The sequence below is a fragment of the Oncorhynchus keta genome, chromosome 24 (assembly GCF_023373465.1).
Source record: "Oncorhynchus keta strain PuntledgeMale-10-30-2019 chromosome 24, Oket_V2, whole genome shotgun sequence".
Taxonomy (NCBI): Eukaryota; Metazoa; Chordata; class Actinopteri; order Salmoniformes; family Salmonidae; genus Oncorhynchus; species Oncorhynchus keta.
Genome location: NC_068444.1, coordinates 46,550,542 through 46,566,329, shown reverse-complemented (window position 1 = coordinate 46,566,329; position 15,788 = coordinate 46,550,542). Strand labels below are relative to the sequence as shown.

At 42.4% G+C, this 15,788-nt stretch overlaps 1 protein-coding gene across 1 annotated transcript in view; it reads right to left on the bottom strand.

Annotated features, from left to right (window-relative positions):
- The window catches only part of LOC118402607 (SH3 and multiple ankyrin repeat domains protein 1-like), a 58,988-nt gene that overhangs the window by 19,532 nt on the left and 23,668 nt on the right, over positions 1 to 15,788 (bottom strand). Inside the window, exons 3-16 of the mRNA XM_052478442.1 lie at positions 14,749 to 14,952; positions 14,142 to 14,213; positions 10,042 to 10,150; positions 9,708 to 9,859; positions 9,082 to 9,249; positions 8,682 to 8,723; positions 7,658 to 7,774; positions 7,422 to 7,499; positions 7,101 to 7,167; positions 4,350 to 4,528; positions 4,039 to 4,169; positions 3,626 to 3,777; positions 3,260 to 3,373; positions 2,770 to 2,848 (exon numbers count right to left, since the gene is read on the bottom strand). Of these exons, the coding sequence (XP_052334402.1) occupies positions 2,770 to 2,848; positions 3,260 to 3,373; positions 3,626 to 3,777; positions 4,039 to 4,169; positions 4,350 to 4,528; positions 7,101 to 7,167; positions 7,422 to 7,499; positions 7,658 to 7,774; positions 8,682 to 8,723; positions 9,082 to 9,249; positions 9,708 to 9,859; positions 10,042 to 10,150; positions 14,142 to 14,213; positions 14,749 to 14,952 (1,664 nt within the window). The remainder of the gene's footprint in view (positions 1 to 2,769; positions 2,849 to 3,259; positions 3,374 to 3,625; positions 3,778 to 4,038; positions 4,170 to 4,349; positions 4,529 to 7,100; positions 7,168 to 7,421; positions 7,500 to 7,657; positions 7,775 to 8,681; positions 8,724 to 9,081; positions 9,250 to 9,707; positions 9,860 to 10,041; positions 10,151 to 14,141; positions 14,214 to 14,748; positions 14,953 to 15,788) is intronic.

The window sequence follows — 15,788 nt, the reverse complement described above, 5'->3', positions numbered from 1 at the left end:
TGCAGTCAGAGCCTCCATTCAGTAGCCACTTCCGTCACACACAAATACACACACACACTGGAAAAAGAGGATTTCACACACACACACACACACACAAATACACACACACACACAATACATAGCTTATTAATCCGCCTTTCAAATCCACGGCCTCTCTGTTGCATCTACCTCTCCCCTCTCTCCATTGTCCTCTCCTCACATCCATAGCCAGGCAATGAATGAGGAAACAGCGGCTACCTGTAAATGAACCACACGCTCCTGTTTCTGGGGCCCAGTGACGGCCACGATGAAGAGAGGGAGAGAGAGAGAGACAGATCTCTCTCTCCGCATCCCCCCATTGCCATTTCCCCCCACCTCTCCTCCACCCCCTCCTCTCCCTCCTCTTCTCGCTCTACCAGCGAGAGCACAGCCAGAGAGAGCCGCGAGAGTGGGGGAGAGGAGAAGAGAGAGAAGAGAGAGAGGAGGGAGCGAGCGAGCGCTGGCCTAGCACGTCTACACCCTGCATGCTTAAGACAGTGCGAAAGAGAGAGAGAGGAGTAGAGAGGGAGGGAGAGTGAAAGAAAGAAAAGGAAAGCTACAGAGATGGTTCTCTGCGACAAGGAGAGAGAGTGCAAGAGAGAGGAGGGCGAGAACGCTGGATGTGAAAAAGGGAAGGGGGAGGGAAAGAGAGAGTGGTGGTTTAGCATAAAAGAGGTACAGAAAAGAGATGCTTTTGCAGGTGGGGGAAGGGGGGGTAACAGGCAGCAGGGATGCGGTGTTTACTTGAACATCCACTGACTGGTTTCTGGCAGATTCACAAACAGCTGATTTCCACTCCAGAGAGATTTCCTAATCTGCAAATACAGACACACACATGCACATAACAGCACTTGCAACATTCAAATTCGAACAAAACCCACTCAAAATTCTCATTGACATTCTCCCAAACACACAAATGCAATGGGTAGCAGCAGCCGTACATCTGGAGCTGGATCCAGTTCAAAATGCTACTGTATTACGGCCACATAACCACCACTGTACTACACACATTTCTACATGCACTCTCTCTTCACACAGACGTCATTCACCGTCTGAGTCACTGGCCATTATTCACATAGCCAAATACCGGTGAACCTTCATTAAGCTAATAATAAGAGCTTCTTAGCACACGGCTAATGTCAGCTACACGTTGAAAGCCCAAAACCCTGGGGGCGTGGAGTCCCTCCTCACACCTGCCGATTGACCGAACGCAAGCTCATCACCTCCAAATCCCCAAGACTCATCATCAGGATGTTGTGCCGCACGCTCACACACGCGTAGACACACACACACACACACACACACACACACACACACACACACACACACACACACACACACACACACACACACACACACACACACACACACACACACGTAGCCACACACACACACACACACACACACACACACACACACACACACACACACACACACACACACACACACACACACACACACACACACACACACACACACACACACACACACACACACACACACACACACACAGCACTGTTAGTCCTTATGATGCACACCACAACTGCAGCTGTCTGGGGCTGGACTGCAGCTTGACGCTAGAGGATTAGACAGATGCAATGGGGAAGAGGGAATCCATCGTCAACATTTATGGCATTATTTTTTTTAACAGGGAAAATAAGTAGGACTGAAAGGGCGAATTCGGAGGGGTGATTGGTCATGTGAGTTGGGCTCCAGCCACCCTGTTCATAGACTGTTCTCTCTCATACCGCACGGCAAGCGGTACCGGAGCGCCAAGTCTAGATCCAAGAGGCTTCTAAACAGCTTCTACCCACAAGCCATAAGACTCCTGAACATCTAATCAAAAGGCTACCCAGACTATTTGTATTGCCCCCCTTTACACTTCTGCTACTCTCTGTTATTATCTCTGCATAGTCACTTTAATAACTCTACCTACATGTACATATTACCTCATATTACTAAGCGGTGCCTCTGCACATTGACTCTGTACGCCCCAGTTATTTTACTGCTGCTCTCTAAATATTTGTTACTTTTATTTCTTATTCTTCTTTTTTTTAAAGTTATTTTTTATTTTATTTTTTAAACTGAATTGTTGGTTAGTGCTTGTAAGTAAGCATTTTACTGTAATGTGAAATGTTGTATTGGGGCTCATGTGACAAATACCATTTGATTTGATTTGATTTGGGCCAGATGAACAAGCAGAAGTCAAGCAACTTTGTCTGCTAGATGTACAAGAAATAGAATTGAACTGACTTGTTGACTTCCGTGCTTTTAGCGCCAGCATGGTCTTAAAACAGCTGCACAATAGCATAAACACGCAATCACTTCCGGTTCACCCTACACGCACGCACACCTTCCTCCAATTTCCAACCCAGAAACACGCCCATCAGAAACACCAACGAATTAGCCGATTCTAGCTGTCCACCTACACAAGTGACAAAACACAGCTAAAACATCACAGTAGATCATGTCTAAGCTTACTGTATGTGTTCTACTGAGAATCATACGGGCTGCAGAGCACGATTAGTACTGGGTATTCAATCTTAGCAGAGTTAGCTAGTGATTTCCCCGAGCCTCTTGTCTTCTGTTCCTTCATTACTTCACGATTGCTCCACCCTTAGAACCTGGTGACCATGGTGACCATGTGTCCCAGGGGTAAAAAAAAACCAAAGCTTTGCGTGAGGTCATTCATCAATACGTCTAGTCCCTGAGGGCCAGCAGATGACAAGTTTTGATCAAGTCCAGTCTTACCTGGGGCCATCCACGCCATCATATGCTCCCATGGTGACATTACGGAACAGCTTCCTCTTGGCTTTCTCACTGCGCGTCTCTGGAACCAAAAATCATGTGTCACATTTATATTAATGTGTGTTTTTTTTGTCGTCTTTGTGTCCCCGCTATTTGTGTACTCAGTGTGTCTTTGTATACTTTTGTATTCCACTGCATCATCTCTGAAACACACAATGATCAAGTTGGGGTGTTGTGGTGGTGTGCTATTAATGTTACTGGGTGGGTGTGATACATGCCCTACTGCATGTAACATTGTGAGGATGTCCTGCAGTCAATAGAATGTTGGCAACTGAATGACGATAAGATGAGTCATTCAGTAAATGCGGGGTTAGCATCTGTAGAGGGATTTTGGTTGGTGTTTGTCTGAGCTGATGCAATGCGAGTGAGGATTGTGTCTTTGTCTGAGCACATATTGTATTTGGTTTCTATAAGGTTGCTGGTGTTGTCTCACCTGATCGATTGTCCTTACTGGGAGGACCGACCTCCTCCACACAATCTGAGGGGAACCAGCCTGTACGACCTTTCACTGTGCCCTCCCAGAACCCCCCCTCTCCAACACTCAACACTGAGAGAAGGGAGGAGAGAGAGCGAGAGCGTGAGAGAGAGAGAGAGAGAGAGTGAGAGAGAGAGAGAGAGAGAGAGAGAGAGAGAGAGAGAGAGAGAGAGAGAGAGAGAGAGAGAGAGAGAGAGAGAGAGAGAGAGAGAGAGAGAGAGAGAGAGAGAGAGAGAGAGAGAACAACGAGAAGAGGGGTCATCCCAACTTTACAATCAACACAATGGCTCTCCAAAAATCCGCTCCTCTCTGAATCTCGCTTACCTTTGACTTTGTCTCCTTTGCTGATGCTGAGCTCTTTGTCTCTGTGGGCAGTGTAGGCCCTCGTGGCCATGTACACTCGCCCTGGGACCGCACTGTACATATGCCTCATCTGACCCCCAGCTGACCACCCGCCACTACCCGCTGAGGTCGCACTGCAAGAGGAAAGACAGAGGAAGAGTTTGTGTATCATGGAACAACACCTGGGGATACCAGTAAGGAGATAGAGGGACAAGAAATGGCTCATGACAGTGGTTTACACTATGAGAATAACATTTTTGGAAACGTTAAAGCTAGTAACAGCCCCATTGGCTGTAGACAACCAAAATGCATGTAAAAATATCACTTTTTGGATATGCACATTAGTTATCAATCGATTGAAATATCTACAGTCTCTCCCTCCAGTATGTTCGCACCCCTGTCTGCCGCGCTGTGGTTTGCTTTGATGCCTCTCCTCCGTGTCGCTCTGCCCTCCTCCTCGCGACGGGGAGCGGGTACGGGCCCTGGGACTGCTGGAGCTCCTCACACCCTCAGAGGCCCTGCGACCCTAGACAGAGAGGGAATACACACACACACGCAGGATGAAATATAGAATTGTGTTGAGACTTACACAGACCCACACTCACAATTCATTGGTTAACATCCCAAAGTAACTAAGAGCACAGCTCCCCAATAAACCGTACAGTTGCAATCTCCTGCTACATCTGCGTACTGTGCCTCTATGTACCTTTCCAGGGATGGGATTGGCTCCAGCAGCCTTGTTGGATAGGGCCATGGGGTCAGGCAGGGTCATGCTGTTATCACTGTTAGCACGCAGGAGGGGGTAGGGGTGAGCCATGAGGAGAGGGAGCGTGCGTGCACTCTCTCCTCTTTTGGGAGCATACTTTGGGGATTCCAGAAAGGGCACTGAGAAAATAGAGTCACCGGTAGGTGGAAAAAACAATGAGGTTAGTGCAAGAGTTGAGAGAAAGTGGGAGGGAATACTGTGAGAGTGTGAACAATGAACAACCCGACTCAAGTGATTCGGATGCAAAGACAATCGACAAGTAACACAGATGGACTTGAACACCAGATATACAACCCTCAAACTGGGCAAGCAATAATCCAAAACATCGGTTGAGGTCAACCGGCCACCTCTGAACCAATAGTGTTTTTAGAAACAAAATAGTTTGTAAAATGTTTCGAGGGATTAGCCTCTGTATGCTGATCCAGTGCACCGCATCAAACACCATCTACCAGTGGGATAAAACAACTTAATATGACGGCAAAAGACAACAGATCTTCTGAGTCACATGTTGATTGATGAAGCAGAACATTTATACCAAACAATGCACTGCAAAGTGATTTATAGCAGATAGCATGACAGACATACAGTACAGACACTTAGGAAGAATATTTTCCCCTTATTTTACAAATGTTCCATCCGGAGAATAAATCACTTTTCTCCCAGATAACCCGGTGTTCCCCGGAAAAAAACAGAAGTGTCACTTAAATGGGCCTATGTCTGGATTTGATTAGAGCTTTGATCTAGAATTCAAGGCTGATGCTACCTGAGCCTGATGAGCCATACAGTAAATACATTTTGCGAGGCCTACATCAAAAAGTACTTTTATAATCCCAAACCCCAAAAAGCCCAAATGATTGTGCCATTATCCAATACATATATGATATATAGGCTACTGCGCATTACGCTCGACAGAAAAACAGAAAAGCTTATAGATGTGGCTAGCTATATGCTCTCTCGGGTAAAGAAATGAAACAAGCTCCAGTAGGCTGTTCTTTTTGAGTGTGGACTGTATTACTGTACTGTATTGTATTACTGTACTGTATTGTATTACTGTACTGTATTGTATTACTGTACTGTATTGTATTACTGTACTGTATTGTATTATATGACTGGACTTACGCACATTGTTCAAAACCATGATAAAGCTGAGAGAACATGTGATTCTGGTGCAGCACATGCTGCCTAAAAAATTACTTTAAAAAGTTGTAAAAGTTACTCAAAATGTTTTATTTTAATTTTGAAATAGGGCTTATATTTGTGTAATAAACAGCCGCATATATACCTTCATAATATTTTCCCTAATGTTATTAGCCTGCCTAACTATTTCTCTCTCTATTGTTGCTTCAGTCGTTCGTTTCTTCTTCAGTTAAACGAAATAAGCTTTGTTGTCTTCATCATTGCAATGACACGCTTGAATAATATAGGACTAGAGTTTCCCTTCTCTTCTCAAAGATTGAATGGTTCTGGGTCTGAATAAAAAACTGCTATAGTCTACCGCCATCGCGCGCTCGCTCTTCTTTCAAACTACCCACGAGTTCTATTGACTGCTGTATTTAACTTTGAAGCAAACAAGAGCAAGCATCCCTCTTTGATTAGTCTGTTGGTAAAAGAAGCGCAACAACAACAAAAAATGTCCGGCAAGCTATTCTAGTCTAGCTTTTTCCGCATGAGACTCCAAGGCCAGCGGAACGTTTTTTTTAAGGTGAGGCCAGCGGAACGCAGGTGCTTGCGTATTGTGCAAGAGACCGAGGTTTTAAGTTGGAAGCGTATTTATGCATAACCCAACATTCATTAGATACATGTTTTGGCTAATAGTACATTGAATGTATTACCTGAAAGAGGTAGGCTAGGATATACAGTACCAGTCAAATGTTTGGACACACTGACTCATTCAAGGGTTTTTCTTCATTTGTACTATTTTCTACATTGTAGAATAATCGTGAAGACATCGAAACTATGAAATAACACATATGGAATGTTAAACAAATCAAAATATATTTTGAATTTGAGATTCTTCAAATTAGCCACCGTTTGCCTTGATGACAACTTTGCACACTCTTGGCATTCTCTCAACCAGCTTCATGAGGGAGTCATCTGGAATTAATTTCAATTAACAGGTGTGCATTGTCTTCTTAATGAGTTTGAGCCAATCAGTTGTGTTGTGACAAGGTAGGGGTGGTATACAGGGGCAAACTACCTGCCCTCCAGGACACCTACAACATGGAAGGCTAAAAAGATCATCAAGGACAACAACCACCCAAGCCACCGCCTGTTCACCCTACTACCATCCTGTTAAACAACCATCACTAACACAGAGGCTGCTGCCTACATACAGACTTGAAATCATTGCCCACTTTAATAAATGGATCACTAGTCACTTTAATAATGCCGCTTTAATAATGTTTACATATCTTGCATCACTCCTCTCACATGTATATACAGCATTTTATACCAAATATTGCATCTTTCCTATGCCACTCTATCATAACTCGTCCATATATTTATATAAATAATTTCTTATAATTGACCAGTTTCTCGCAGTTATTTATTCCGGGAAAAGGGAGTGGTTTTGGGTAGTAAATCTCGGTAACCGGGTTCCTGCCATTCAACGCTAACAGACACTCATGCACCAAAACTCACTATCAATCACTTCCTAATCTGAAAAGACCTACGTGGAGGACCAAGACTTACCTACATCTGCATCTCTGTGGTTTTTGAGGATTTCCCCAAGTTCAAAATGGCCCGACATTACTGCTACCTTCAAAACACAGACACATGTACGCACACATACAATTACATGCAACACTGTAACACATGCATCGGGTAAAGTAAGAATCCCTCCAAAACAGCAAATGCCCAATTTAATAAACACTTAGATAATAATACATTTAAAACAACTAACTGATTTTCAACTCAATGGTTTATTGACTTATAGCAAACCTGATTACATTAGGGCTAGTCGGCAGAATAAATAACTAAAGAAAACTGAAAACATTAAGTTGTTATTGATACCTGAAAGGGGGTTTGTTCATGCTTGTTCTTAATTTCCTTACTGGCCCCTCTGTAGAGCAGAACACGAACACAGCTTTCCTGATAGGCCAGAAAGACAGCCACTGTTTAACTTAATTCAGGACTAAAATGTCACACAGACATTTGAAACTCAAAAAACAGTTACTTTGAGTTCAACTTTGAATGGACACGAACACTGATTATTGTGTTGTCCCTGTATTTTAAAAAACGATACTTACCTTATTATACAGAGCACAAATATGAAGTGCGGTGTTCCCTGAGGCATTCTGAGAAGTGGTATCTGCCCCATAGAACAGAAGGTGCTCCAAGTGCTGGGCAAAACCATTCTGGCAGGCCTTGGGAGGAGGGGGTGTAAAGAAAGTATCGAAAGATTACATCACAGAAAGTATCGAAAGATTACATCACAGAAAGTATCGAAAGATTACATCACAGAAAGTATCGAAAGATTACATCACAGAAAGTATCGAAAGATTACATCACAGAAAGTATCGAAAGATTACATCACAGAAAGTATGGAAAGATTACATCACAGAAAGTATGGAAAGATTACATCACAGAGAGTATCGAAAGATTACATCACAGAGAGTATCGAAAGATTACATCACAGAGAGTATCGAAAGATTACATCACAGAGAGTATCGAAAGGGTCATCACTTCACAATCACTTGAAAATATGCAATTACTGTGCTTATTCATACAATTGTGACACATTAAAAGACAAACAGAATGAAAGATAGAACTGATGAATGTCTGAACCATTGCAAAATAAAGAACAAATTAAGAAATTAAAACAATGTAAACAAGCTTTTGACCTTCCCCTTAATGGTTTCCGCTTTCGTTATTTGCACTTAAAATAACACAACACAAAATGAGAGAAGTAACAAAACACAGGACACTACATAAGTTAACATAAAATAAAGTAAAATAGAATGACACCACACTGGTGTACAGCAGCGCACTGAGATAGTGAGTGAATGACGCAGAGATAGCAGATGTCAGCACGAGATGGTGTCTAATGGTGTCTAATATTTATCCGCATCTCAACAGTTACATGAGATGAATGTACTGAATTGTGAAGGATCTCTGTTTCAGGAAGAAATAACTCAACTCTGCTTTCTTTCATCTTCTTTTTTTTACCCCTTTGAGACCATGGAAGGTCATGCAAGGTCATGATCCTAAGAGTCACTCTTCCCCCAACTTCACAACTTGAATGGAAGTATTCATGGATTAGATGATCAGTACCTTGTGTATCTCTTGCATTCCAAATTCCTCTTCATCCCTGAGCTATGGAGAGAAAAGAAGAGAGGGAGAAAGGGAAACAACGGAAAGAGACCAGCGAGAAGGTGTCTCTCAATGGAGGAGAAAGGAGAGTGCAAAACGAGGGGTGAAAAGTTTAAGACACGGACAGGACAGGAGATTGAAAGTATGCTAAACACCTAATGTACTATACCAACGTATGCTAATACACAGAAGACAAACATACACAAAAATCAACACACAAAAAATATTACACATGAAAATATGATACTTCAGATTCGATTAAAGTCAAAGTCAAATACTGACATATTTACAAAACACAGTCCAAAACAATATCAACCCCCATCCTTGAGATAGGCAGCCGGACAGACAGCCAGACGGATACCTGGTGAGACTCCTCCCAGCCATTCTCATCCCTCACTCCCAGTCTGGCCCTGTAGTAGAGTAGGGTCTCGCAGCAGGAGGTGTCGCCACCTGTCAGCACTGAGTGGTACAGTGGGGTCAGGCTACATCGGTCCTTGTAGTTAGGAGATGCTCCCAGGGACAGAAGAGCCTAGCAAGGAGGGGGAAAAGACATGTTTATTAAATGCATGTTTATTTTGTGTGAGTGTGTGTGTGTAGTCCTAGTTACCAGCAGTGCAACGTGGTGTGTGTGTGTGTGTGTGTGTGTGTGTGTGTGTGTGTGTGTGTGTGTGTGTGTGTGTGTGTGTGTGTGTGTGTGTGTGTGTGTGTGTGTGTGTGTGTGTGTGTGTGTGTGTGTGTGTGTAGTCCTAGTTACCAGCAGTGCAACGTGGTGTGTGTGTGTGTGTGTGTGTGTGTGTGTGTGTGTGTGTGTGTGTGTGTGTGTGTGTGTGTGTGTGTGTCCTAGTTACCAGCAGTGCAACGTGGTGTGTGTGTGTGTGTGTGTGTGTGTGTGTGTGTGTGTGTGTGTGTGTGTGTGTGTGTGTGTGTGTGTGTGTGTGTGTGTGTGTGTGTGTGTGTGTGTGTGTGTGTGTGTGTAGTCCTAGTTACCAGCAGTGCAACGTGATTGTGTGCCCTGACAGCCTTGTGTACAGCTGTCAGTCCATCTCTGGTTCTAAAGTCCACATGGGCCCCACCCTGAACGAGCACCCTGATCCCCTCCACTGTCATGCCAGACTGCACCGCCACAGACAGTGGGGATTCTGAAGAAGATGGAGAGAGAGAGGAAGGAGGCAGGAAATGGAGGAACAGGGAGAGAGGGGGAGCAGAGAAAGTGTTTGAGATTAAGAGGGTTGTCAATATCTGAAATTATCATTTGACATTTGATTGAAAACAGTGTTAAAGTCATGCAGTGGCAACCCTATCAAGCTAGTGTTCAACTCACCTCCGTTGTCAGGGTCATGGTAGTTTGGGTCGAGACCTTTTTCCAGGGCTTTTGACATCTTATCTATTGATCCACTTGCAATGTAGTCCATGAACTTTTTCAGACTCACCTGCACGGTAAGAGGTTTACTGGCCAATATCAACATTTGTCTGTCATAAACCCAACTAACAAATCCAGGGAGAGAGAATGTTTTTGTAATGTTAACTGTAATGTTCTCCTAATGTTTGAGTGTCAAGTTTTCTATTAGTTAGGGGAACGTTATATCTACAGTACAGGGAGATCTAAAAGTTTTGGGACAGTGACAATTGTTGTTGTTTTGGCTCTGTACTCCAACACTTTGGATTTGAAATTATACAATGACTATGAGGTTAAAGCAGGGGTTGGAACCAAAATTATTTTCCAATAATTTAGTTCTGAACAGAACCACTATTTTTTTGTTTCCGACCAACAAAATAAAGTTCTGAACCGGTTTGAACTTCAAGACAGTACCGGTTATTTAGATCCTTTCTGTTCCTTTTTAACCTGTCAAATCAACAGTTTTTGACATTTTCCTCACTAAATTACCTAACCAATCAAGCCAGTTGTTTAAATGCGTGATGGACAGACAAGTGTAGCCTATGGTGCAAGATGTGACTGAAATTGAATGTCCTTTGAGCTAGGTAGCTAACAATCTTGTGTGTGCAGAGCGGCACCAGAATTAAAAACACGTCTTACCTTTTTGTAGTTAATAAATCCAAAGTGAAACGTGATACAAGCATATTATTTTCTAGCTAATTAAAAATCTTACTCCTTAACATGATTAACTGGTTCCCATGCTTTTTAAAGAATGGTGCTGTTCCAGAACAATATGGGTCACTTTTGTTACAGGTTCCGTTTCTGTTCCATGAAACATGTTGTTATTTTACGGTTTTCAGTTCTGTTCCCTGAACGAGTTCTAAACCCCTGGATTACAGTGTAGACGGTCAAATTTAATTCGAGGGTATTTTCATCCGTATCTGTAGAACCGTTTAGAAATTGCATGACGTATTAATAATGTACCAGACACGTTTCATAGGAAGGTGTAGCAGTTGTCAGGACACAGCCTGATAGTCCCAAAGAAATGTTTTCCGAAAAAACATGTTTCATTAGACATGGCTTTGTTACTGTTGCCAAGCCCATCAAGGACCTGATTGGTAAACCCCTGATGCATTCACAGCTCTTTTTGTCTATTGACAAGGTTAGGAATACATACACATAGCTTTTAAGTTACATATTTAACACACATGATTACATTTTGGATGTTTATTTATACAGTCATTACTATATAACATGTTCTCACCTGGGATCTGAACTCAGCATTCAGCTCTTACCGCTATGCCACCATGTCTGTGTAGGTTGTCAGTTAATTTGCCTATTCTCTCTAGTTCGATTTCATTTACTTATTTGAACAATTTAAGGGCTTTCTGTATAGTTCTATATTGTTGGTGGGGCATATTAACCTGTTTTAATTACACTCCTGAATCACTATGATCAATACAAATGTATCTTGTTTGTACTTTTAATAGAGCTGCGATTTACTTCAAAGTGCATTCACCACATTGCTCACACCTATCACGTTCTTTTAGATCTACACAAATGCCTAAGGAGGAGGGTTTAGGATTTCCTCTGGACAGGGCCTAACTATACTGGATCAATAAGCACATGCCCAATAAATCCCTTATTGGGACAGTGGTTAGGGTGTTTGTCATTGGTGCTGGTGGCCTATGTTTGAAACCCGCTAAGGGAGTCACCCTACTCTCACATTCTTAGCAATATGTTATGTCATTATTAGGCAACAGTTACAACACACCTATAAGGATCTAATTCAAATGTGTTTCTCATTGAAAATTCTCGATTTTCTTTGAGATGCTGAGCTATCACATTTTTAAAATCTCACCACATATACCATGTAGAACAAACGTGTGTATCTGGAACATTCCTTATTTGTTGCCGAAACATGGCCCAGGCGGTAGTGGTGTTTATTTTTTTGTGACCAAATGTATATTTATTTTGTCATGTTTTTTGTTGGTGGGTTTTACAGGTACAATCTTCAAATTCATATATTTTCAAGATTCATTCATTTAATTTGAGCTCGCGAGTGGCGCAGTGGTCTAAGACACTACCTGGTTTAAATACAGGCTGCATCACATCCGGCTGTGATTGGGAGTCCCAAAGGGCGGCGCACAATTGGCTGACTTGCCTAGTTCAATAAAGGTTAAAGTAAAAAAAATATCACATATTCATTTCCAAATATGTTTTTCTGTTGTACCCCCCAAACCATGTTTTCAGTTCCCCCACCCGCCCTCCATCCTCTTGCCCGCCACATTTCTATCTGCCCCCCACCCGAAAAAGCATGGCTCCCAACCGAGGTTTCCCACCTCCCACCACTTATCCCCTAAGCCCCCCCCCCCCAAAAAAAACATCAGGGGTTGTCAACCAAGGATGTTTTTGCATCAACCCTCCAGCCGAAAAAGTGGTGTTGCCACTGATAGAAACACATGGCTGTCCTGTTCTCCGAATATGAGAACTGTGCATATTTACAGTAGCATGTCTGTACTTTCTCATATTTGCCAGCTAAGCAATGATGATGTCAGTTATACCAAAACAATACACAACACAAAGTTCTATCTCCAGGAAAAATAGACAAATTGCAACAGAATCACTTGGGAACTGTGTTGGGGTAATATATTACTTACTTACTTTTATGATTGACGGAGTAAAATAACTAGTTACTGGTTTCAAATATTGTAATAGTATTACAGTTATGTTTTCAAGTAACCCGTAGATTACTTTCAGAAGCATATATTTTGGTAGCCTAGTGGTTAGAGCGTTGGGCTCAACCGGAAGGTTTGCCGGATCGAACCCCTGAGTTGACAAGGTAAAAATCAGTCGTTCTGCCCCAGAGCAAGGCACTGTTCCCTGGGCGCCGAAGTCATGGATGTCGATTAAGGCAGCCCCCTGCACCTCTCTGATTCAGAGGGGTTGGGTTAAATGCGGAAGACACATTTCAGTTGAGTACATTCAGTTGGACAACTGACTACGTATCTCACTTTCTCTTGGCCGGTGTGTTACATTCTGTAAAAGCCTTGTCTCATGCTAATGGAATTCATGCTGTAGGCTAACTCGTTTCCAATAGACTATTGTAATGCCGAAAATCAAAGAATGATGGCAGCTGTGTTGTTACCCTGCTTAACGTTTTCCTTGTGCAAATGCACCCATTGTTTTTAAGTTACATCGAGGAGAAAGAGAACAACATTTGAGTAAAATGCTAACTCTGAAAAGGCAGCGTTGATCTCTTCGTCCAGAAACACCACATCAAACCTGACAGAGCTGGTAGCCAAAGTTCCAGGAATTAGTGAAAGAGGAGAAACACATGATAATCAACAAAAATATATAAATAATGTGTCCAAGTGTAACAAAATGTCCATACAAACAATCAAAATGTCTGATAAATGCAATTCAAAACAGCAATAATGACATTAACATATGCATTGCGAAGAATGTGAGAGTAGGGTGAATCCCCTAGCAGGTCTCAAACCCAGGACACCAGCTTCAATGACAAATTCCCTAAATACTGTCCCAACAAGGGATATCTCTAGGCCATGTGCTTATTTTTTGTGTATGTTTGGTAGGACGTTGATGGAATCTGCAACGTTCCCATAAAACGTGTCTAGAACATTGACATCTTGTGTTCTGAGAACATGGCAACCATGTTCTGTGTGTGTTTGGGGCAACGTTGATGGAATATTCTCCTAACCCACAGAAAACTGGACACATGAATGTTCTTGCAACGTTCCAATGAAACATTTCTAGAACATTCATTTCTTAAGTTCTGAGAACATGGTAACCACGTTCTGGTTCTAATTGACATTAAGGGAATGGTCCCTTGGAAACATTCCTTGCACATCCCAGGAAGATTCCCATGACAACGTAAGTTAATGACCTAATGAGACTCTTAAGGGATCGTTCTCTAATGTCGTGGTAACATTTGTTGTTAGCAAGGAACATGAATTAGCATAGTTGTACAAATATGTTTCACCTACAAAAGTGACATAGGAATATTATCACAAAATAGGAAGTACCTTGGTGTGCAATTTTGTAAGTAGTTTTTCATCCAGGTTTGTCTGTTTGTATACCCTGGTCTTGTACCTAAACTGTAAAACAGAAAACATATATGGTAAAACATTTATTTAAATCTTTACAACCATCTGAAGGATAAGAACCACATTTATTTTCATGTTCCTGGCTCCAACTTGGCCTAATCTTAACACTGTAGTGCCTCTGGAATCAACCCTAACCCGGATCTGTTGCATATTTGGAACCCCACCCTGAACACTTGCAAAAGATGCACCACAAGAGGGCATCATAATATCAGTATATAGGTATCACTGTACTGTATAGGACTTGAATAGTATGTGAAGCTCCACAGTGAAAAATCACATCCATGCACTGCAAAACCACTAAAAACGTATATTAAATATATCTATAAGAAATGTGTTTGCTCCTACAAGGTGGTTGTGGTTATGGTGGAGGTCATGCATTTAAAACAAAATGGAGATCAGATTGGTGGGCAGCCCATTAATCAAAGTCCATTTTTAAATTATCTTCCTGAAAAGCCTAAATGGGATAAAGATATTTTTACTGCATCACTATCTAACAACGTTTTCCCAGTGTCTTCCATCAAAATACCTCCAGGTAAGGCACCCCTTTCTCAAAGGACTGTGGGTAGTTTCGGAGGCAGCACTCCTCCTCCAGGAACATGGCATCGCATCCGTCTCCGGCGGGCTGAAAGAGGCCATAGTTATAGACGTCCCACAGTGGCTCGCTCAACGAACAGATGACCTCCTGCTTGGCGCTCCAAACTGTGAAGTCAGGGTCAAACTGCAGACACCTCTGACAGAGGGAGGAGACGAGAGACAAGACAGCACAGTGAACAGTTGATAAGAGGGAGATCATGAATGTATTGTTTTCAAGGTGGTTTGTGTGTGTGTGTGTGTGTGTGTGTGTGTGTGTGTGTGTGTGTGTGTGTGTGTGTGTGTGTGTGTGTGTGCGTGCGTGCGTGCGTGCGTGCGTGCGTGTGGGTGCGTGCGTGCGTGCGTGCTTGTGTGTGTGTGTGTGCGTGTGCGTGTGTGTGTGTGCGGGGGGGTGCGTGTAGGATGGAAGTAAGGAGTGGGTCAAAGGTGTGTTCTACATTTTAAATGCCATTTGATTTGACTGAAAGGTGTATAATTAGCTTGGCAAACAATTTGTGATCCAAATCTAAATTATAATTACAGTTAATTAACGAAAATGTGGTGACATCGAGGCTGTATTTACGGCTCATGATTGACAAGTTTTTGTATTAAAAGTAGATGTAGTACTTTATGAAAACTGGTTCCATCGATGGCACTTTACTGGTCTCATTTAAAGCTGACAATAATCATTCATATGCTTCTTGAAATAAATGTATAATCTAACTGAGCTAGCATAGGCCTACTACCTATTAAACATCAAACTGTGCTCATTAACTGTAAAGCTGCTGATTCGCTATCACCGTTCCGACTCATTTTAAAACATTGAATTAACTATGAACACTGAACATTTCTTGAGCTGAAATAAGAGAACCCAGAAATGTTTCAAATACACAAAAAGCTTATTTCTCTCAAACGTTGTGCATACATTTTTTTCCATTCCTGTTCGTGAACATTTCTCTTTTGCCTAGATAATCCATCCACCTGACAGGTGTGGCA